Below are 23,138 nucleotides of genomic sequence, written 5' to 3' on the forward strand. Positions count from 1 at the left end.
CATTCACATAGTTGAAGAATCACAAATCAGCTCCATTTCTTCTAGGCACAAAAGGACATGCTCCCAAGCTGATTGGAGAACTCTTTCTTCCCCTTCAAAATAACAAAGGAAAATTCAGTGAAGCGTCATTAAAGTCATAGGATGCAAACCTCTGACAGCTCCACCCTCTTACCTGCCTACTCAACAGCAATGCTAAAAGGATTATCTTCAACTCATCTTCAGTCCAATCAGGCATTTTCTTTTAAAACCACATTGCTGCTGCCTTCCAGCACACGATAAATTTGTACCAACAGAGATTCCACTGTTTTCCACATGGGACATCATCAGTAGCTTGGATGAAACCAAGCATATTCTAGCCACAAAGGACCAGAAAATGGGGTGCCCTTTTTAGGAATTAAAGGACAGGCAGGAACCCCTACAGCCGTTGTTGCTGGTTTTGTTGACTTCTGATGAGAGATATCAGACAACATATGTTCTTCTGAGTTAGAACCACTTCAACACCAGGAACCTTTTTGTGGTCCTATTTCAGCAGAATTATTTTCTTCTCAAAGAAATCTTAAGCGTTCAGTAAGGAGTCAAGAAGTCACAGCCATTTTTTTGGACAGTTTTAATTTCCTTCATCTCTTCACTTATCATGACCAGGATTAAACTGGATGAACAGAATGGGCATGCTTTGACTGCATTCAGCTTATGTTAAAACTTTACATTCACTGTACCATGATTTTTCAAAAATGCTCCTGCTGTCAAAGCCCTGTATGGTTCTTAGCAACCCACCACATAAAATATTTAACTCTCCATACTTGCTCCAAAAGTATATGCAAAAATAAAAAATGCAGAAAATTCCAACAATGTATAAGGGTGGTTGTTTTTTCTTCAGGACCCAACAGCACTGAGGCTGAGAAATCTTGCATTTAAACTAGATAAAACAATGCCCTCTAGCGTTCTGTGGAGAAATCCCATACAAAATTGCTGAAAGCCTTAAAAAAATTAATGTACCATCTCAAGTGACAGTCAATGTTTTGAAAGCACACAGCACATGTGCAGCATCCTTGGAATTTTCTGTGTACCACTGTGCCTGCAGAAATATTTGGGATCCATTCTTTACCTTCTCTCCACTGCTGATACTTGCATCATAACTTCAAATACCATCTGTGGGCAGTCCTCCCACCTGGGGCACATGTCAAATCACACCATACCACGCTGCACCTTCCCCAAGTACACACAGGATTTGATACAATGTGTTACAGATCCACCAGATAAGGAGGATGGAATTTTTGGCTTGAGGAACTTTCTTACAGAGCTCCAAAGTTTAGGAGAACTCTTTAAGGCAGCAGCTGTCCCAAAATATTGATAAACTGCAAAGAGAACTATCCAAATTCAAGAAAGACTCAAAGTATTCTCAAAGTTTAAAAACACTCCTGTAGAGCTATCAAAATATTTATTTACATCCTGTACACATTACAAAATTTAATTTTGCATTCCACAAAGGACTGGAAGGGATTTTATAACTGATGGTCTGAAAAGCAAAAGGTAAAGTCCTTGAAGAAGGCTGCTCCTAAATGGGCAGCTAGGAGTCCTTCAATTTTACCATCCATTGCTCAGAAAGACAACTGCTGGGCTCTTACCATCTAGACAGATTAAAACTTGAATGACTTTGATTAAACTTTTAATCACATCAAATACTTTTAAAATAATTAACAACAATAAAAAATCCTGTTAGACCACTGTGGTTTTGTTATTTTACATGACACTGAACTGCTGCAGATAGAAAGCATGGATCAAAAGGGAGGACAAAAGAAAAGAAAAAAAAGAGATTGGAAAGAATCAGCAGTTCTGTCCATTTCCCATCTGTAATACAGGGAAAAAAAGATGAAATTGGCTATTTTCTGGCAACCTAAGGAAGGGGACTGGTACACTTAGAAAACTGCCAATACAAAGACAGTATCAGTCACAAATGCCCTAAGCCCTATATGATTATGCAGGCATTTGAGGAGCCAGCAACACTTGACTGTCAGGTGAAAGAAAGATACTGTATTATGGTTGGACACAAGGTCTTTTCTTTTCCAAACTCAATGATTCTTTGATTCTATTAAGTTGGAATTTGTTTCTTGTACGAACAATTTCAGTCACAGTGGCCCTATTAACAGTGATTCTCACTCCTGCTGGGACATTCTCTGGAGCAAGGTTAATACAGGCCTGGTTTCTTCAGAGGGAAGCCAGCTTGGCCTGTTTGATAGGTAAAGACAGAGGCTGAGCTCTTCAGACCAGGTATCACCCTGCACCTTCCAGAGGAACTTATTCATAAAAACAAAACATCAGAAATATCTTTAAAAAGTTTTGCTCATAAAAGTCAAGTTCTGCGAACAAAAGCCTGCCAGAGTGACCAAGCAAAAATATAAAGAAAACACCCAGTGAGAGCATACACCTAGAGGAAATTCTGGACTTGATGTGGCACTTGTAGTGAGCCTTTTAGGGCTCTGTATTTGCAGCCCTTGTGTCCGAGGCTGCAATTCAGAATTGTAGAAGTGGGATCAAATTAGACATTTTTAAAATTAGGTTTGAGCTAGGAATCTCCACTTCAAAATTTAAATTGCATTCTTCTCAGACGGCAACCAATACATATTCTAACTAAAGCAGATATTTTTATTTTTTTTTTCTCTAATGAGGGGTGGCTACTGCCAAGCATTCTGGCCTGCAAAAGAAAATTATTTTTGATCTTGTTATACATGTAACCAAATTAAGAGAGAAAAGAAAGCAGTTTAGAGACCATCTGAAAGCCAAGGGAGAATATTCAGTGTTTGTACCACTGCACTAGGAACTCCTGTTTCTTAGAGGTCTGACACAATACATCTGTGTTACTGAGCATATGCACAGAACACTACCTTGGAAAAACTGCTTGTATGTGCATGCTAAAAAAAACCTCTCAGGATCAGATTCCTCCCTGTCACACTGTCATTCTGTTTGCAGAGAGTAGTGTGAGAAAAGGACCATTCAAAATCCAAGGTACAAAAAAAGCAATGGAGGGATCTGGGGAAAACAGACATTATCTTGAGAACCCAGTTTCCAGCCTGAGTGGACAAAACAGCTTTTCCAGTTCCTTCAGTTTATTCAGCAGTCCAATGCCTTTCAGACACATTCTCACCTCCTCTGGGAAGGAGAACAACTTGAAGAAAAATGCTCCAACATCCATCACAGAGAGGTCACACACATGCTGGCATATCTTGACAGCATGTATGTTCTGCAGGGATGGGAGCATTTTACTAGTGCCTCACTAGGCAAAGATGCCAAGAGCATCCAGGTAAAACACTAAAACCATCTGAACTGAAAGTAGTTTCATCAGTGAAGTATAATTGAGCTTTTCCATTCTTCACCTTGGCCCTCTTCTTGCTGAAGTGCTTTGCTATGAGTCTAGCACTGGTGCATTCTCTGTAATTTCTTTCTGTGTCACTTTCTGCAGGTACCTCAGTCGCATGGGAGGGAGCTGCTCATAAAGGTCAAATCCCAAAGGACTCTCTGCATTCACCAGTCTGTAGTACAGCAGGTGCTTTTTCAAGGTCTGAAAAATGAAACAGAAAGGTATCTAATCTTTTCCACCATCTCCAACACAACACAGCAAATCTGCAAATAGCATAATTCCATCATGCCCAAGATATTTAATTACATCATCTTCAATAGAAGAGTTGTAAAAGGCAAGTTTCTCCCACTAAAATTCACTTTTTTTTGCATGAGATTTCCTCTTCTAAACACAACTTCATTTTCTTCTCAACAGCCCCCCACAATGACTTCTTGCCAGAAACCGAAGTGGATTTTTGAGTGTCATCTAATAATTTACCCTGGACACAAATCACAGAGGGCCAAATGACCCAGCTCTGTCCCACAAAGGATAGATTTTGGCAAGCTCCTTGAAAAAAGAGAAACTTTACATCTGTCCTATTCTTTTCAGGGGAAGCATCCAACTAAGAGTTAAGAAAGATCACTGCTGGCCACCTATTCATAACTGTGCTACAATCATCCCTCTAATATCTCCAGCTATCCAGATATAAAGCTGCTTGGACAAGAGGCAAGGAAATACAGTACAGGAGATTCATATAGGTTGCAGTAGTCTCAGTGTTTTGAGGTCAATTACTACAAGAACCAGTTAAGCGTATTTACAGATATTCCAGGCCAAAATCCTGCTGCTAATCTCCTCTCATTGTCAAATTAGCAACATAATTAAACACAAATTTCAAAGCCAAATATAAGTCTGTAAGAGTAACATATATGGAAAACTTAATTCCCAGCAGTACAAGCTGAATCTTACAAATCCTACCTCATCCACCAACAGCCACGTCTTCCGCAGCATGCTTTTCCGAGCAGCATCTGTCTCCTGGGAACAAAACACACACGTACTTTCCTTAATATGGTGCAGTAACACCTTTGCCCAGGGGCATACAGCACTCCAGGATGACTTGTTCATTATAATGATGAGCAGCTTGTTCCAGCAGAAAGTGCCTGAGATGTCTTATCACTTAAATCCTGCCTCTCTGCTCCTTTCCCTAATCTGAATCTCAGCTAACTTCTCAACCTTCAGGATGAATTGCAGATCAGAGGTGAAGTCTTGTGAATAGCACAGCTATTCACTGACAGAGGCCTCAAGGCCATAGGAGGGCTTCTGCTTGGTTACTTAGGCAAAGTCAAAGAAAAGACTTTGCACCTTAAGACTGCTAAGGTGGAGGCCAAATCTATTACAAGCTCTCTCTGTGTGATCACCTTTCTTATTCTTCCCCCCACACAACAGAACACATAATTGCTGACCTCAAAGATTTAAGTAGGACTAGCTACCATTAATGCAAATACATTAGGACATAATGAACAAATGCTGCTGCCTTGTATGTGGATCCTCAAATAGCTGATGAGTCCTCAACGTATTTGCTTACAATCTTTGTTTTCAAGTCCCAAAGGTCAGTGATTCATTGCAAGGCACACTGGACTTACAGGGAGAGGAGATGCAAAACCCAAAGACTGCAGCCCTGAAGCTCTGCTATCCATTACCCACCTGTGTTGTGCTTTCTTGGGAGAAAATGAAACTGTTCACATGAGCCACGGCCACCAGGTACAGAACAGGGCACCAGGTGTGGCGCAGTGCACCAGTGACCAGCGTTCGGAAGTAGAGTCGCAGGAGGTTCAGGTTATCCTCAGGAGGGGAAGTGTAGCGCTCAAGAGGCACAGGAAACTGCAACAAACCCATCCAGAGGCAACATTACAATTTTTGTCAGGGTCTAAGTGGTGAGAGGAAGTTAATGACTTCTAGAGTCATTAACTTCTTGAGCCCTTCCTCGTGCATCCCCCCCTGTAACGCGATGTTACCCCAGTGGCATGACCCCCATTTGCAGCAGAGCTGCTACGGCCCACCCTGACTGATGTGATGTGCCTTGACAAAGTCTTGTCAAGATCTCATCAACTTTATGGAGAGCTGTTTTACTGGTCCTATCACTGCAGCTGATTTTTGGCACAGATAAGATGAGCACTTATAAAGTAAGAAGACAGAGTATTTTTGACAGCACAGCTAAATTCTATCTCTTGCGCTCTGCTCATTCAAAAGAAACGTAGTCCTACACTTGACAGATCAAATTTTCTTGCTGTTACTCAGCAGAGCACAACTCCAGGATAACTGTATGTGGAAAGATGGTTGAGAGGGAAAATGACTATTTGTCTATGCATGGACAAGGAAAAAGTTCTCACCAAGGTGTGAAAATACTTATTTAAGGGAAAGGTAATTGCTAGCACAACACAGGGTGCGACCAGCCCTTCTATAAATTAGAAGGTTCTCAACAGTTAATCCAAGCAAGGTTTGGGACAGTTTCCAGTGAAGACTGAGAAATTTCACAGCTCCTGTCCTCCACATATCCACACAAATCAAGGTTGGAGAATCACAGGCAAGAGTGCAGTAACACAGAAATACACAGTGACAGGCAATTACCATAAGCCAGGATTACCTGCTGTAATGGCACTCCCAGCGCCCGCAGGATATTTGTGTGCTCCCCAAAAACAGAGAGACGCAGATGAACACTGAAACGCTTCTGTAGAGGTAGAAGAACAAAGACTCCAAAGAGTGGATCTCCAAAGGAGACGCCCTCAAATTGCTCCAGGAGACTAATATAGAGATCATGGAAGGATGCCAAACCAGGGAGAGGAGCATCCAGGTTCAGAGAGTCCAGGACCTTGGGTTGGCAATACACAGAGAGAAGGGCAGCTGTGTAGCGGTGGACTGGTGCTTCTAGAAAGAGGTCACTGCCAGTGAGGAAGACACACATAAGCCGTGCAAGTTTGGCAGCAGTTGGGATGCTCTGGAGGATTTTAGAACGCCAGGTTTCCAGCAACAAGACCCACTGCAGGTTCCAGGTCACAGTGTTGATGAGATCGAGTGGGAGAGAGTTCAGTATGGCCCCACGTGTCTCTGCATTAGTCACTTTGTTGTAGAGGCTGATAAGTGGAAAGAATGGCCAGTCTGAAGGCAGGATGGGCCCTTTGACCTCAGGAAGCAGCATTGACTGGATGAGGTAATTCTGCCCTTGGTAGGATGCCTGAGAACGCATAAGGGTGGGCTGCAAGTGGACAAAGTGGGAGAGGTAGCAGGAACGAATGGAAGGCAGATTCTGGTATGCTTCTCTCAGCAGGGCACCACGAGTAACCCTTGGAAGAAATGCTGCTGCAGAGCCAGGCTGTGCCAGTTTGGCACTGGTGCCCAGATGCAGAATATCAGAGAAGTCAGCTGCTTCTGGCCCACCAGCTTTCCCTTCACTGTAAGGTAAAGACAACAGTTTAAGAAACAAACAAACAAACAAAACCTGAAATGCCAAACAAACAACATATCATATTTATTCACCTCTACAGTCTTCCTGGAACAGGAAGAGTAGTACAGGCAGTACAGTACAGTACTTTCTACATCATTGAGCTATTCTAATACAGAGGGCCTGTAAAGCATCAGCTACCTTGGTATTTAGACAGAACTCACAGAACTACATTTGGAGTCAGCAACACTGAGGCTGTGCCATGAAAACCCTCCACACTGTTTCTCAACAGTGCTTCATCAGAGAAAAATATGCAACTACTGTGCTTGCCTGATTAGAAGGCTCCATGCCAGAAGAATAAGCCGGTAAATAAAATTTAACTACAGGCCCCATTTAAGGCCAAAAATTACAACAAAATTGCTATGCCAATGTATTTTTCCCATTTTCCCCATGTTTTCCCATGTGCCAGACTAGAAAAAGGAAAAAATGCAAAAGCTTACGGAAGAAACTCTGGATTAAAGGCAAGATCCAGTAGGACCTCATGAGCCAGATGCTCACTCCCTGGCAACAAACGGCTTAGCAATGCCATGGCAACACAGTGATGGAGTGAGGCATGCTGGGCGTAATCCGGACAAGTGCCTGCCTGTACAGGAAAGAAAACAACAGATAAAAGCATTTGTCAACAAGACAATCAACACGGACAGGAGGGTCAAACAAGACACAGATCTTGCAAAGTGAAAGATTGAGGCAGACTGCAAGAGCTGGCAGCATTCATACCAAGAGATATTTCTGCTTCCTCTGACTGCCTTAGATAGTCAGATTTTTTTAGCAACACAGTTGAAAACTTTGTTCTTATTTTATCTCAAAGAAAGGCAAAAATATAATTTTTCCATCCAAAGTATTTTGGAACTAAATTCCCACATCAGTAACTGGAAAGATGTTATTTGCCAATGGGTCATAGAAGTCAGCAGAAGAATTGCCAGACCTAAGTCAGGTACAAGAAAGAACAGGGACATGAAGACCAGCTGCCAGTGAAGTCAGTTCCTTGGGGGAAAGAAATGGAAGGACTGATAACGATACCATTCTCCGAGCCAACGCTAACACAAAGTACTGCAGGTGATATTCATGGCGCAGGACCCACGCAGATGAGGGAGTCACAGAGGGAGGTCCAGTCTGCCAGCTTTGATGCAGATAATCCTTCAAGCCTCTAAAGCCCAGCACAGAGCTGTACTATAAAGGAATCACAAGTGGTGACAAATAATATTAAGACTGTTTGTGTTTGGAGGAAAGCAAAACACAACCCTATCCAAGGCCCTCCCCTACCTCCTCTCACATGACAATTCCTGTTGGCTACTCCAAAAGCCATATTTAAAAACAGCCTAATAAACATCTGCTTTTCTTCCTCAGGTGATGGATGCTCACCTGCATCCATCGTGACCATCCCCATCACAGACAATCAACAGTCACTGCCAACATTTTCTGTAATGTTCTGTAAGGCAGAAATCTGGCCAGTGGCTTAAAATGTTTTTCCCTCATCTGGCCAGATATCTCCATCAGTAGTCGATCAGCTAATTCAACACAAGGTCACACAGGAAGGCTTTGAGAAAGCTTATGCTACACATTCCATCTTTCTAGAGCTCAGACATTTGTTCTTTAGAATCTGAAACCTTCCATGACTCACTCATTCTAAAACTTCAGAACAAACCAAAGTAGGAAGGACCTTCTTCAGTAGCACTCATTCTCTTTAATATTACCCCATTTTTCTTTGTCATATATGCTTCAACCATGCTTTTCCTCCACTGACACTCAAGTTTTATATTTTGCTTAGCCAAACAGCAGCTATTCAACTCTTCTCAACATTTGTTATAAATACATCCTTTAAGCATCACCTGCTCTGTAATTCCAGCTTCCTGGTGTCAACTGAAATTGGAATTCAAAGACATTTTTCTGATCCTCATCCCATTTGTTCTGAAAGTCAGGCTGTTTCTCTCTATAATACTTTAGTATTTTTAAAATAAAAATGCACAACAATTTGCTTTTAACAGTCCTTCTAACATCTCTTTTATGCCTGGGAAGGTACAAATACTAACCTCTCTCACAAGTTTATCATCATTCACCTAGAATTTGCAGTGAAAAGGTTTATTCTCACCTTGCTGGTCAGGCCCTTGTGAATGTGAGTGATGTTATTGATGAGAAATAAGAGGGCAGTGAGGAAAGGGAAAGGTGACTTGGAGCCAACAAGGCTCAAAGGAGGTTTGCCTCCAGTGCAGCTCAGAGATGCAATGCTGCCGACAGATTCCGGTGCCGGGGAACAGGACAGAGGGTTGCACAAAGCAGAACATGGCCTGTGTGAAGAAATAAAGAGAGAGGGGTTAGGTCAAAAGCATTCATAGTGCTGAGGAATTACCTTGTTGAAATGTTGTTATCTATCTGAACTGTACCACACATTGCAGTAAAATGGAAACCCTGAAGACAGTGAAAGCAAAAAGCCAGTGTCTCAGCTGGTACATCAAGCACTACTGCCATACAAGCTAATGCCAGGGATTTGTCAGGAACTCTCCAGCTAAATTGGTCATGATGAGCAGAAATACTGATGCAGTGACGCATCTCTGATGTCAAATACACTAAAGTGTTGGACCTTCAATTTAAAAAAATACACTGTTCCCCACATACATACGCACACCAGGCTAATAAGGCTGCCCACCCACTCGAGACATTTCAATAATAAACTTGTAGGCAACATCAAAAAGCCAGCTTATATCTAAAATTGACTTTGCAAAAATGCTGCCCTTTATGTACTAATGAAACGCATATTTTTAAACTGTATTCAGAAAGAACATAGCTTTAATGTACATGGACATGACTGTGCAGACCACTACTGGCGTGTGTGTTCCCTGCAGGTGAAACTACAAATTCCCACACCAGCAGTGCTTGCAGGCCCAGAGTAGATACATCATGTCTGTATAGGTAAGACCGCCACAAAGAAGAATGATCACAAGCAAGCTGCTGAATGGTAATGGGGTGATAGGGCAAACCCTGCCAAAGATCCATATCATTACTCTATGGCAGAAAACTAATTGCTTAAATGCATTGCTGTTTCTACCACTGGTATTACATGTAGGAGATGGATAAACACATGTGGGGCTCACAAAGTACCCTGAACTCCTGGACCTAAACTGCCCGGAAAGTTTAAGACAAAATTGTTAAAATATTTGGGCAGAGATCAGCTGACTCTGTTTTTTACCAGCCAGTATTAACAGCAAGAATTCTTGTGGATGAGATTTCATAGCCTGACCAAATCCACTGTCTTCAGACTGCCAGGATAGGCAGAAAAGGGTCTAATGAGTGCTCTTGTGTTGGAAACTCTGATGCAAAGAGCTTCAGAGCTCAGTTCCAGTCAAGAAAGAACATGGGTCAAACTGCTTGGTGGCCATTCAAATACCACTTGAAAACAAAAGGTTCAAGTGCCCTTTATATCAGATGTTGTCAGAGGCAGAGGGATGCCTCTCTGACTGCAAGTCAGGCCTTTCAGACTCCTCAGTCCAAAAGATTAGCTACAGCCTAGTAAGGAGGCTCCCTCTACAGCAAAGACAGAATATCTGCAGCGCTTAACTGTTCCCAGAGCCAGAGTTTATGTTATCCAAATGTCTGCAAGAACAGTTTGGTGTCTGTTCTTGCACTTCCCTGCCGGGGTTTTCAAAGCCCTAGTGAAGCTCTGCAGAAGCCTGAAGATTTCAATTTAGTAAATTCTTTCATATAAGCAGCACCACACAGAGCACATGAACAGTACATGAACACACTCACCTCGTCATGTAAGAGCAACTCAACTAATTCTACTTGTGCTATTTTTTTTAGATCAGTAAACCAAAGAAGAATCAAAACCAAGAGTGACTAAAATAATCTGAAATTGATATGAAAACCCCAGCTACATGGCAAAGCAGAGATGCAGCAGCATCAGTAGAAAAGGAGGAGCTGCAAACCTCTGCAGCCATCATGCCTTTTCTGTGAGGGGTGAGAGGACAAAGCAGGGTGTAGACACAGCCCTACTGTACTCCAATTCCCATACCTGGGGCATTTTGCACAGGGAAAAGAGAAGAGAGAGGAGAGAGCTGTCACACAGTACAGTACAGAAATGGGGCTCCTTTAGCTTCTGACAAGAGTATCTTAGCAGTGGAATGGTTTTACCTGAGCAAGTCCCACATGCTGTCTATCGCTGGCTGGCTGAGAAGGGGCTGCAGCACCTCTGATGTCAAACGTTCCAGTTCCTCTAAGCAGTCAACTGGATTGACTGATGGCTGTAAAATACATGGAGAATGACAGGAAAAGAGAATGAATGACCATAACATCCAGTGATAGCAAAAAGACAGACTGATTTATTTACTTCCTCTATTGTCTTTTTGCCAGACCCCATCACCTACAGAGTGGTACTGCTCTAGGTTAGAGCTGGCCTCACTGCTCATAGTGTGGAAGCTGAGAGCTGGCACCTCAAGGTGTTCTCACACTCAAGTATTAAAGTGCATCCCAGAAATTCTTAATTGGCTGGAAGTAAGATATGGGATCCTTGGAATCAAGAGTCACTAAATGAAAACTTAGGTAGACCCTCCTCTCCCTACCATCTACATGTTTCTATTAAAACTGAAGATGACACAAAGGTGATCAGAAGTACTTTGAGCAATCTGAGCGGCAACACGAGGGTCTCCAAAGAAAACAAAACAAAACAAAAAATCAGCAGCATAAAGTGTGATTGACCTACCCATCAAAGTATGACTGTGGATGAACACTGCACAGACGAGGAACTGTGGCTTTTAAAGAATCATCCAAATTCTTCTGACCCTAGTAAGCAATATTCCAGGTTGAAGGAACATGCTGGCAAATTTTAACACTTTTTATCTTCATTAGAATGCTGCTCTGGGATACAGAAATATTCATTTCCATTACATAAAATCTGATTTTACCCCAGGTGAAATTCGCCTTCAGAAATCAGTTAAACTTTTGTGAAGATGTTAACCTTAGTTTTTAACAGTCTAACAAAAATATTAAGAGAAGGTCCCAGCATACACTAATCTAATTACTATACAAGTTGATTTTTTTTGCACTAATCTATTCAAATACGCTATGTACAATTTCTTTTTTAATCAGCTAACTAGAGGTAGATGACTGAACTTCTCCTGAAGTGGAATTCAAAAACCCAGCACAATTCAATGACTGAAGAAATTGTTTCATCAGTCACTCTTCTGGGATATCTGTAGAGGTTAAAAAGGAACATTAAACTCTTGGCTGTCCTGGTTTGCAATGCTCAGGATGTTACCACAGCCTGTAAAATATACCAACCTTCAGGACCCTGAAGACATCTTTGAGAGACAATGGCAGTTTCCACCCCAGCCATAACTAATAAACTTAGTTGCTTTTGGCAAGTTTCAGAGGAGTTGCACCAGTGTGAATAACTACAGCCATTAAATTACCACACCTTCAACACAGTTCTCCCAAGCTGGAACTCAGGCATGTCAGTTGGGCAGTAAAGAGGAAAATTGCATTTATCTTTAGAACATGAATCTTTAAGATAGCTAAAGTGTAAGACATTATTCTTCAACAGCATCACACTGACATGTCACCTTCAGAACACTTACTTTAAAAGATGATCACATACTACAACTGTGTGTTACAGAATTTGACCTTCAATGTCAGTGGTGCAACAAATAAATTTAACTTTATTATTTCCTATCCAAAGTCCATACAGCACGACCCTTAAAGCTCAATCTTCCACCCAGATCATTGCAGTGTAGGTGTCCACATGTAAGCTCTCAGACCAAAGCAAATGCAAAAACACATGACTTGATTTATCCCACTAGCAAGAACGGCTGCCAAATAAAATTACATTGTATTTACTTCACACTTCGGAGCTCTGTAGTAAGTCAGAACAATCACAGCACCACCACCTTGAATGAGACCCTGATCCCAAAGGATGAAAGGACAAAAAAGGAAGACAGATATTTGGCACTGCTAATGTATAGGGTTAGCAGACTTAAGTGACCCTGAATGTCATGCAGCCTAGATATGAGCTGTGGTTACAAAATCAGTGCTCAGCTTGATTCCTTAATATCCATCTTTTTCAGTACTGTCTGTAAATTCCAGTTTTCAGAGGGAATGCACAAGCTGATGCTGGTGAGATGAGAAGACTGCCTGTATTTTCAGGCCTTACCTGTTGGCTGTAAGCACTGTAATAAACTCCCAAGAAGATCACACAAGCTGTGGTCAGAGGCTGGAGAGTTTGCCCAGTTTCTGTCTGGGATAGCTGCTGAAGGATTTTTTTCAGACTTGTCTCAAGGAAGGGCTGTAAGCCTGACACTTGACTCCATGCTACTGGAGGAGGTGGGATTGGTTCATTATCTTCTGAGTTATTGCTGAAACCCAGTGGAAGAATGACACAGGATACCAAAAAAATACCAAACAACTGTCTCTCTAAAGCATCAATTTTAATAGAAAGAAGTAGTCTAGAAAATTATATCCAATAGCACAACTAGGGGAAAAGTCCTTGCATAGTCCCACAAACCAGACCAAATAATTAAGGCAGAAAGGACAAATGTAGAATGTACTTTAAAAAGCTGAAGTTTCTTCTCCTGCACTACTCTGCCCCTGAGCTACGCTCTAGCTTTACCAGCATTGCTACCTCAGTACTCAGCTTTAGTTAAAGAGTTTCTTGCTTTCCACCAGAAAAAGTACCTATGTTTGCAACATATCCTACTGCTTTGATATTTACCAAAACCAACCACCTCTTAATCCTGACTCATCTTGGCTTCTGCAGAGAGGTTCTTTCCTCCAAATCTCAAGACATTTACTTCCTTTACTCCCAAGAGAAGTTCCAAGCAGCTTACTAGCTCCTTTCAGCAGGGCATTTGGCTTACAGTGCCCTTTATGCCCCCTAGCCTAATGTAGATTCTGACTCCTGCCTCTGGCCATGCTAGCAGGCATAGCTGTCAGACCAGACACTACTTCTGACCTTGTGTCAGAGGGAATACACCCCACCAGGGTGCATGCAGGGGCTCACATGTGGGACACTAAACAACTGAAAATGAGGGGAAAAAAAAAAAGGTGACAGCCAGGTCTCCAAACCAAAGAAAGGGAAGATGGGATGCCAACTATTGAGATGCACAAAATGGTGACTTAGAGAGCCTACCTGCTCAACTTGGCCTGCAGCTCTGCTGCGTATCCTGCTGTTTGTGTCACATGTGTCAACAGAGTAACCACTGCTGCAGCTCGCTGCACAGACAGCTCAACCGCAGGGCTCTTCCCACTGAGCAACTCCGGCAGTGACTGCAGGATCCTCACCAGCACAGGGTAGAGGTCACTGTAGTATGAATCAGAGAATGCATATGGTTGGAAAGGGTCTCTGGAGATCATATGTACTTCAATTCCCTGTTCAAGATAGGCCAGCAAGACCAAGATTGCATAGGGATATATCCAGTTGGATTTTGAAAATCTACAAGAATGAAGACTTCAGTACCTTGCTGTGCAACAATGCTCCAGTGTTTGATCACCTTTACAGTAAAGTTAGTAAAGATTACAGTAAGAACACTTCAGTGGAATTTCCTGTATTTTCATTTGTGCCCATTGGCTCTTCACTTTCCACTGGAAGAATCTGGCTTTATCTTCTTTACACTCTCAAATAATTTATTTATAAAGACTGTTAAAATTTGATTATGAGAACCATCGCCACTACCACAATAACAAAAATAACTGACAAAGAAAAAAGATGACAAAGGAAGACTACTGCTATTCCAATTTCATCTGAATGGGACCTACCTAATACTCTGCCTCCATGCACTCTGATTATCTCTTGAAAAAAATACTTTGATTTTACTCTTGCTGGGGAATAGTTCTGAGATTCTCAGCCACACTTATAATCTTGCAATGTTAAGGAATTATCTGCTGTTTCTTTCCTCAACATTATTTACACTGCTAAAATAGTATATACAGTTTTTACTCTTTTTAAATCATACATGGGATAGTGCCAAAGAACACAAAATGCTGCTGTGGATGGGAATTTTCTTCTGAAACTCAATACTGGCCTCCTTTTACTCCACTTTAGAGCAATTCCACAGCCATCTCTCTTCTTCCAATTACAGGAAGCAGATTTAATGCTTGAGGCAGGTCAGACCTACACCAGGTGCAGACCTTGGCAGTCAAGCACAAGAACTTCTCCTGACCTGGAAGTCGATGCATCATGAAGTTTGTCTGCACAGTCTGCCCCACTCAGTGTGGTGACTGCTGCCTACAGACTGCCCCTAGGTCAAGCACATTCAGTCCTGGGTGTGCTGCAAACCACGTGTTTTGATGTCATACAAGCACAGATAATTCATCCCTTCAAGCAGAAAAATATGCAGCCCTAAAAAGCTACAGTGGTCTCCCACTGTAAAGCAGAAACAACAAAATAGCAGAGCTTGAACACAGGAGATAGTGAACAACCAGAAGAAAGCAATACACAGCACGAATGCCCTTAGAAACTGAGTTTTACTGCAGGAGGCAGGAGAAAGTGAGGTGAGACACTTTGAAGGGAATGGAGACTGAGCCTGGAGAGCCCTCTCTGCCCCCTGAGCAGGGTGTCCATTGCTCTGTCGTGCCCCCAGCCCAGGTGTCCAGGTGGGAGCTGTACCTGTAGAGGTCGCAGGCCTGCCCGTAGGCGGCAGCCACCGCCCACAGGCGGAAGGCTTCGGTGCTCAGCCGCACGGCCTCCTCCCTCGGCAGGGGCACGTCCACAGGCTCCTCAGCTACAAAGCGACTCAACCGACTCTTCAGCTCAAATCTGTTAAGCTGTGAAACAAACCAAGCAAAAAGAAAAGGATGAAGAACAAAAAAGACAAAGGGATAAGGGGCATCAGCTGCATGCATCATTACTTCATTGCTCTGACACACACAAAGAGCTGCAGATTTCAATTCAGCTCGTTCTGAGCTCTTCTTGCACTGCTCAAATCTGCTTTTATTTTGTGCAATCTTAAGGAGCAGACTACAAAGGATCACTAAATGGTCAATGGCTATTATGAGAGAGAACAATTCCTGCAAGAGATGCCTAGGGGTACCTAATCCATTCCTAACACAAACCAACTATACTTAAATAATTTCTGATGGAACTTTGTCTGCCCCACACACACTCCTGTTTTGGATGCTCCCTGCAGCATTTAACTGATTTAAATATATATATAATTATCCTTCCTTAAATAGTCATAAATACAACTCTCTTAGTCAGGCTTAGTAAGGATATATTTTCTGAGAAAAGATGTCTACAAAAGTACTGAACTGATGCTGACATTCTTTTGGGAAGGTCACACTAGATGGGTTTCAGAGGTTCTACAACCTAAGTATTTCTATAATTCAGTGTTTATTTTATGCAAAGGGTACCTCCTGCCTATTACTTTCATTAGGTTATGGAATTTTGATGCCTTGGAAATGTTCTGAGGTTATTTTGGTATTTAATTAGGCATGACATGACTCATTTGCAGTTCTCTAGAAATAATTTTTATCCTCCCCTACATCTGGGTATTTTTACTTAACCATAAAAAAAGAGCTTCTCTTTCCTTCTCCCACACATACAAAAGCTTCTATGGTGCTGTGTCTAAACAAATGAGGCAACAATGTCTTTTTCATAGCACAAGGACATATTATAGGTAATTTAAATTTCAAATGCTTTAGAGATTCTTGTAGGGAAATCAATGCACACCAGCAGCAAGAAAGCAAAGGAGCTGATGAGTCAAAACTATAAATTCTGACACCTCTTCTACAGAAGAGAGGTCAAAGTCAAATTTACTTTCAGGAGGAAGATGGAAGACCTTTGTTGTTAGCTAAAATAAATTTCTACATTGATGGTTTTGATTTAGTTTTTTATTATCTTCCACTCCCACATTTAATTGCATGCAACAGAACATATGAGAGTGTAACAGTAGCAAAGCCTGAGTGTCAGGAACGTTCTAAGCAATTTTTCCACACCTTGAAATACCTGGAGCACATAAAACCTGAAGTAGAAAAATATCTGAATTTTACTCTGTTATGTTCCTAGTATGACTTAAAGTCTTTCAACATCCCACTATCCATCACAGTTCTCTATACTTTACAGCACAGACTGGTGTTCTGTTGACAGTAGCATTTTCCTGGGTAGCAATTTGTTAGGTGGTATTAACAACAGTGAACCAAAAAGCCTAAGAAGTGCTCTTTGCACTGTAATGGGTGCTGATCTTGGTAGGTTTCATGCATTTATAGCACCAGCATGACAACCTATATGAGGGAATTCAATTACCTCTGAAGTGGAAAACTTGTCCAGAAGTTAAGAGGAGTTGAAAACACTGATGAATTATCACAGTTACTAAGACAAATTAATGGCAGAAAAGTTCAACCAGGGTTGAATCACAAGGATAGTGATTAAGTCTCTGGTTTATACTGTATTATGCTGCCTATCACTGAAACATGGGAGCGTACAGAGCATCACACATCAATGCATGCTCTAAACATCTGTTCCTGGTCAGTATCACCCTGCTGGGCTCTGTGACTTTCACATGAGTCCATTACACAAACCATAAAAAAGCAGAGTAAAACTCAAGCCAGCTCATCTACCATTGTACAGGAGAAGCATCATTTTTATGACTCTGTCAACAATTCCATCAAAACATACTAATGCACCTTTCTCACCCTGATTTCTTCAGCTTCAGCTCAGTCACCTCTAGTTAGCTTTCTGTCTTTATTTAGGCAGTAAGGCATAGAGAACCAAGGCCTGTGCAATCAGAAAAGCTCTTCCAGGAACCACTCACCAGCCTGGCTGTTGCATTTCGGCCTCCAGATGCCAAGACCCTGATGAACTTCATAGCACTGGCACAAGCAATTCCGTGGAGACTCGTAAGTAAAAACCCTGGTTCAGCCACTTTGGGATCCCACTGAGTAGGGAGAAATTCCCTGACAATGGTCTCGATCAATCGAGGACAGTCAAGGAGCTGCAGAGAAATAGCAGGGAGCACAAGTAACTAAAGGTGCACAGTCATGCAGACATGCAGAACACATGCAAAACAGACAAGTTTGTCTGACCTCCCTGGCATAACTTTACCTGATCTTTCTTCCCTTTCCAAACCTTTCTCTATGATTCCCAAGCTCTTATACAATGGGAGATTTACCTGGCTGCATGCCTCAGAGGAGTGCCTTGCTATATGTGTGAGGATGTGCAGTATATCCAGAACTACTGATGGAACAGGTCGCACCACCTCTAGGATGTACCTCAGCCGGTGCTGGATCCTTGTCTTCAAAAGTCCCTGAAAGGTGTTAAAAAAAAGAAAAAAAAAAACATCTGTAAGGATCTAAACAAGTGCTCTCTGTTCTTCAATTGCTGGAACCCAAAAGGAGATTACATCCTCTCCAGAGACTGTTTTAAAATTAGCAGTCATGAAACAAGTTTCTGTGTATTTGCAAGTATGCTGGCAAATGAGCAAGAGTTATCTAACAGAGCAGAAACAGCTTTAGATCTGTTCTGAATCAGACCACTGGAGGGGTTTGGATACTTGTGTTTTCCAGAGTATAAAACTCTAAGTGACAGGGGAATAACCTTCCCTATAAAAGAAAAAGGTTCTTGTGGTCCTTGAAAAATTTTGGTTAGACGCCACCTCCAGCTAATGCAGCGCCCTGAGAGTACCTGTCACATCAGAGAAAGTTGACAGAAACAGAGAACAGACATAAATTCCTATTTTGCAGTAAGAAAAGAGATGCATAGGGATGATGTGATTGTTATGATCAGTGGCAGTGCCAAGAAACAAATCATCAATTTACATAACAGTGTGATGCAGGTCTTATGGATTTGCCTTTTCCCAGAATCAGGAATGCATTCATATTACTGACACTTTTAAAAATTTGCAGCCAAGCACGTTGTAGCTCTAGGCCTGACCAAGTTCAGCAGCTAGCTTAAATACTCTTTTTCCAACTGTGGGGAACAATTGGGTTGTAACAGCCAATAAGCAAGCATGAAATGGAACTGCACAGCAATGGGAACAGAGGGGAATTTGATCCCAAATACCTTCTAAGTACAGCCCACTTAGAACAAGCTGAATTACTCTGAACCATGACACAGTTTACAGAATCACAAACTGATCTCCTGTCTATCTACCACCCTTTTGTTACATTTTTTAAACAGTGCCACATACCTAGCACAACACATCTGAAATCATGAAGCCTCTAAACAAGACCAAATGCCCAAGTACAGTAATTCATGCACCCAATGATGCTTTTAGACCAAGTGCTGTTCAAACACAGGCTCAAGGATTAAGTCACGTGGTCACAGGTTTTAATGATTGCAGCGGGCAAGAGGGGTGCATTGGTTCCACCAAGGCTGAGTTTCGAGATAACAAAGTTTGCTGGTTTTACATCTCCTATGAAAAATACAGGATTAGGTTTAAAATGCAGGAGGAGTTCATTCTGAATACTGTAAAAATCTTAATCTGAGAAATGCAAACATGACATTTGGGGAAATGGTAAACAGCCACCTTATGTCAAATAAAAAAGAAGAGTATCACTGTACAAATCTACTAGTTCTGAACTATGTAACTGTAATATTCTAGTTTAAATTCTGAAAAGTGCATATAGATATTTTAATAATGGCTGGAACCTTTTCATTTTTAATTCAAGTAAGTGAGCCTGAAAGTCGTGTCTGCATGCAGTCTTTCAGGACATCTTATCAGGTCATCAGTGTGTTTGTTGCTGAATTCCCTAGAGGAAGTTAAGAGATATTAATAATACTGAAATCACACAAGTCAAGCCTCAGCATTTTTAGAGACCAATAGAATTATCCTCATGGTAATATATGACAGAAAAACAATAACCAACAGCCAGGAAAGAGTTCTAATTCTTGTTCAGAATGCTCTTGTCCAGCATGCACAGGAGGGTGGATGTTTCAACAGCACATACAGCACTGTGCTGAGCCTATTTTCATAAAAAAGATTCTGGATCTAACTCTGTACTTACCTTTACAACATCATATCGGGCCACATCTGGGTCTGGCTTGTTTTCATCCTTTAATTTTTTATTTTGAGATTTCTCTGTTCCATTTAAGTCTTCCTCTTCCTCCTCTTCTTCCTCCTCATTGTTAGGGACAAAGGGGAATGCAGCCATCCCTTGGTACCATGAGAAAGTCCAATCGAGATATTTCTAGAAAGAGTGTTAAAGCATACAGAATAAAATTCTTATAAAGAAAAACAAAAAGACAAAGACAAAAACTTTTCAGGGATGCTTTTGAATATGGAATGCTTTATTGATTCCTTTATAATCCCAAGAAAATGTGAAGACAATAAAAGCTATTCTGAACATATAAAAGGAGAATTCAATGCTTTTTCAGGGAATTTATTTTGGCCTTACACACACACAGACTTGGAAAAACCCTGTAAAAAGAATTACTGTGACGTGAATTAAATTCATTACACAGCTAACAGAAATCTAGTTTAACTGGGAAAAAATAGGATTATAAATAAGTAAATAAATAAATAAAACAACTACCAAGACTCTAGGCATTAAACAGAAATTTATTGGCTTCCTACTTTCGGACCTCTGAGGAACCTAGGTCACAAATAACACAGAAAGATCATGCAAAAACTGATATGATAAAGACTACTTGGTCTATTTGTTCATGTTTGCTACACTTCTGTTTGAACATCCCTCAGCTTAAGCAATTAGAAAAACCCCTTTTTTTCTGTTCACAGCTGATGACAGTGTCAGGGCCTCTCAAGTTCTAGGGTAACAGCCCAACTAGGGTAATAGTTCCAATTCTTCAGAGAGGGGATTGCTCCCATAACAGACCCACTTCCCCCCAAATGTTTTAGAATATGAAAGACAGCCAAATCAAATGCTTGCACTGCTTAATAACTGCTGTAATTTTCTATTTCCCGCACCCACAATCAGAAACAAACATCACATTAGAAGAAAAGTAGTGGCAGACTTCAATTGCCAAGCACCAAGGAAACACAAGCTATTATCAGACATCAAAACATCCCCCAATGCAATATGAACTAAACATGATGAGTGAATGGCATGGTCAGAAGAGGCCTGACTTGAGGGGATGAAGCCATGAGTCCATCTGGAATACAGAGTTTGGGACTATAGTCTTCCTTCCACCAAGAGAAGGGAAAGCATTAAAATGAAGTAGCTGGGTCATCAAATGAAACAAAAAGAAAGTTGCTTCCTTCCCATAGCCATTGAAGGATAAACAAAACCTTCAGACAGTATGATTTTCATGTGTGTTGATCTTCTGTGTTTATAGTGTGGATAAATCCTATTTGCCTTAAAAATCCTGGAGCAGAGGACCAGGCTTCCAACCCTGTCCCTTTCTCAGAGACCTTTTGAAATTCAGCAACACTGGACTCTAGGAAGGACTCTTTGGGTTAGAAAATATACTGTCACAGCATTCACAGTGCTCTTTCTGGCAGCAAGAGTCAGCAATCCCCATGTACAAAACATCTCACCATAAGCTTTGATCTGAAAAATCAGAGCACTGCAGACACTTATAAACCAGAGTAACATCAGAGAAGAGAAAAAATACATTAAGAAGCTGATTCATAATACTAACTACCTACGATGGGTGGGCAGGACTCATCTGGGCTTATAGATAGAAAAGTAGCAAAATGTGGAGAAAGCTACCTACTCCTTCATTTCTCTTGCCTCCCACTAGGACAACTCTACAGGCCTGGCAAAAGTTGCAGGGTACTTCTACTCCATCTCTTCTATCACCAGCCCCTTTGCAGTTAAACAGAAAAGCAGCTCTCAAGGAAGGTACTTGGAAGACAGTCTATATCAGACTGCTTCTGTCCAACCAGGAGTACATCTTAATCTGGCTGCTCTAGGCTGTCTACTAGCCCTGAAAATCTACAAGAAGTCAACCTTCTAACAGGTGAAAAAGCATCAGTGAGAAAATAAACACATGAGCAGGCAAAATTAGGTATGCATCAGTGTTACAAAAACACATGGGAACAGCAGAAAATGGACAATGAGAGAAAAAGAGAACAGCATTATTATGAGGCATAAAGGAAAGCACGGAGAATATTTAATCTGTTAAGAAGCAGAAAAACTATGAAATAAGAAAACAACCAAAGGGAACATATTAAAAAAAAATTCTACACATACATTAGTGGTGATCTGATCTAGGTTGCAAAGATATAAAAAGAAGAAACTCAGCAGCATGCACTGAATTTAATCATAGGGCAGAGGTAATTCAAACAGTGAGATAAAAAGATGCCTGAATTCTTCAAACTGGGATAACACACTCCATCATCTGTCTCAAAGGACAGCAATGACAAATTCTACTCACCATTAAGCTAACATGTCCAGTAAACCTTTGTTCAAGCTACTTACAATGTGTCCTCTCATTCTGATCCCGGTAAACAGCTCAGCCTAAATCAAACGTAGGCTCTGAGTGATGATCTTACCTCATCCTCAAGTGACACCAGCAGAGCCTGGAGAGCACCAACAGATGCTGCCATGACATTTTCCACCGCATCATCCAGCGAGAAGCGCAGCAAGAAGAGAAAGCCAGCATCAAGCAGCAGACGCAGAACGCTGCCCTTCAACGAGGAAGCAAACTCTCCAGCCCTGGCCTGGAAAGTGCCAGACAGAGCCAGGGTTAAGGCTGTGTCATCTCAGCTGGATACATCTCTGGGCTGTCACATCTCAACATTTTACATCTTTGCCTCTTTCCACTTGTACTATAAAGCTGCTGAACTGTGTGAAGGTTATTCTTCCTATAGTTTATCCTCCATTCATTCTACAGAAGAACACAATTGCAGTTCCTTAGTGCAAGAAACCCTTCTTTCTAAAGTCTGCACTCATCTTTTGACTCCATCACCCTTCTCAAAATCACCAAATTCCTTCTTCTCTATTCCAGTGCCATTAGAGGGAATGTTAGCACTTCCCCCAAAAGTTAGATAGAAATGTGCACATAAGTATTCATTTTGCTTTTTCCCCTTGGCACATTGCTCTATGAGTAGGCTTGGCTCTTTCTCACCTCCTACAGAAAATGCACATCATGAAGTTGGCTCAGACAACAGGAGTGAAAGGGTCAATGCCAAGAACAGGCTTGTCACAAAAATAACATTTAAAAAAATCAATGTGCATACAAATTAACAAGAGAACTGAAATTACACCACTGCTGCTGAACAGCACCTGAAACAACATGTTGGGAGAAGAATAGTCTGGAATTATCCAGAGAAACCTGCATCTCAGTTTGTTACATCCCAACACTTAGCTTATCTAACAGTAAGGATCCTCAGTGGAACAGAATGCCCTGTTGGTGACTTTGCTCATCTTCACTGAACAGCAGAACTGCAGAAAACAAACAACTAGTACCAGAGAATCTGGGCCCTG

General features: G+C 41.5%; 1 protein-coding gene across 1 annotated transcript in view; it reads right to left on the reverse strand.

Annotated features, from left to right (window-relative positions):
- Positions 1-708: 708 nt before the first annotated feature.
- Positions 709-23,138, reverse strand: part of RPAP1 (RNA polymerase II associated protein 1) — a 35,753-nt gene continuing 13,323 nt past the window's right edge. Inside the window, exons 10-24 of the mRNA XM_058807024.1 lie at positions 22,205-22,372; positions 19,755-19,937; positions 17,921-18,055; positions 17,564-17,743; positions 15,421-15,578; positions 13,945-14,115; positions 12,970-13,171; positions 10,956-11,065; positions 8,920-9,115; positions 7,851-8,000; positions 7,271-7,413; positions 5,976-6,780; positions 5,036-5,212; positions 4,310-4,366; positions 709-3,556 (exon numbers count right to left, since the gene is read on the reverse strand). Of these exons, the coding sequence (XP_058663007.1) occupies positions 3,401-3,556; positions 4,310-4,366; positions 5,036-5,212; positions 5,976-6,780; positions 7,271-7,413; positions 7,851-8,000; positions 8,920-9,115; positions 10,956-11,065; positions 12,970-13,171; positions 13,945-14,115; positions 15,421-15,578; positions 17,564-17,743; positions 17,921-18,055; positions 19,755-19,937; positions 22,205-22,372 (2,991 nt within the window). The 3' untranslated portion in view covers positions 709-3,400. The remainder of the gene's footprint in view (positions 3,557-4,309; positions 4,367-5,035; positions 5,213-5,975; positions 6,781-7,270; positions 7,414-7,850; positions 8,001-8,919; positions 9,116-10,955; positions 11,066-12,969; positions 13,172-13,944; positions 14,116-15,420; positions 15,579-17,563; positions 17,744-17,920; positions 18,056-19,754; positions 19,938-22,204; positions 22,373-23,138) is intronic.

This window comes from Ammospiza caudacuta, chromosome 6 (assembly GCF_027887145.1).
Source record: "Ammospiza caudacuta isolate bAmmCau1 chromosome 6, bAmmCau1.pri, whole genome shotgun sequence".
Classification (NCBI taxonomy): domain Eukaryota; kingdom Metazoa; phylum Chordata; class Aves; order Passeriformes; family Passerellidae; genus Ammospiza; species Ammospiza caudacuta.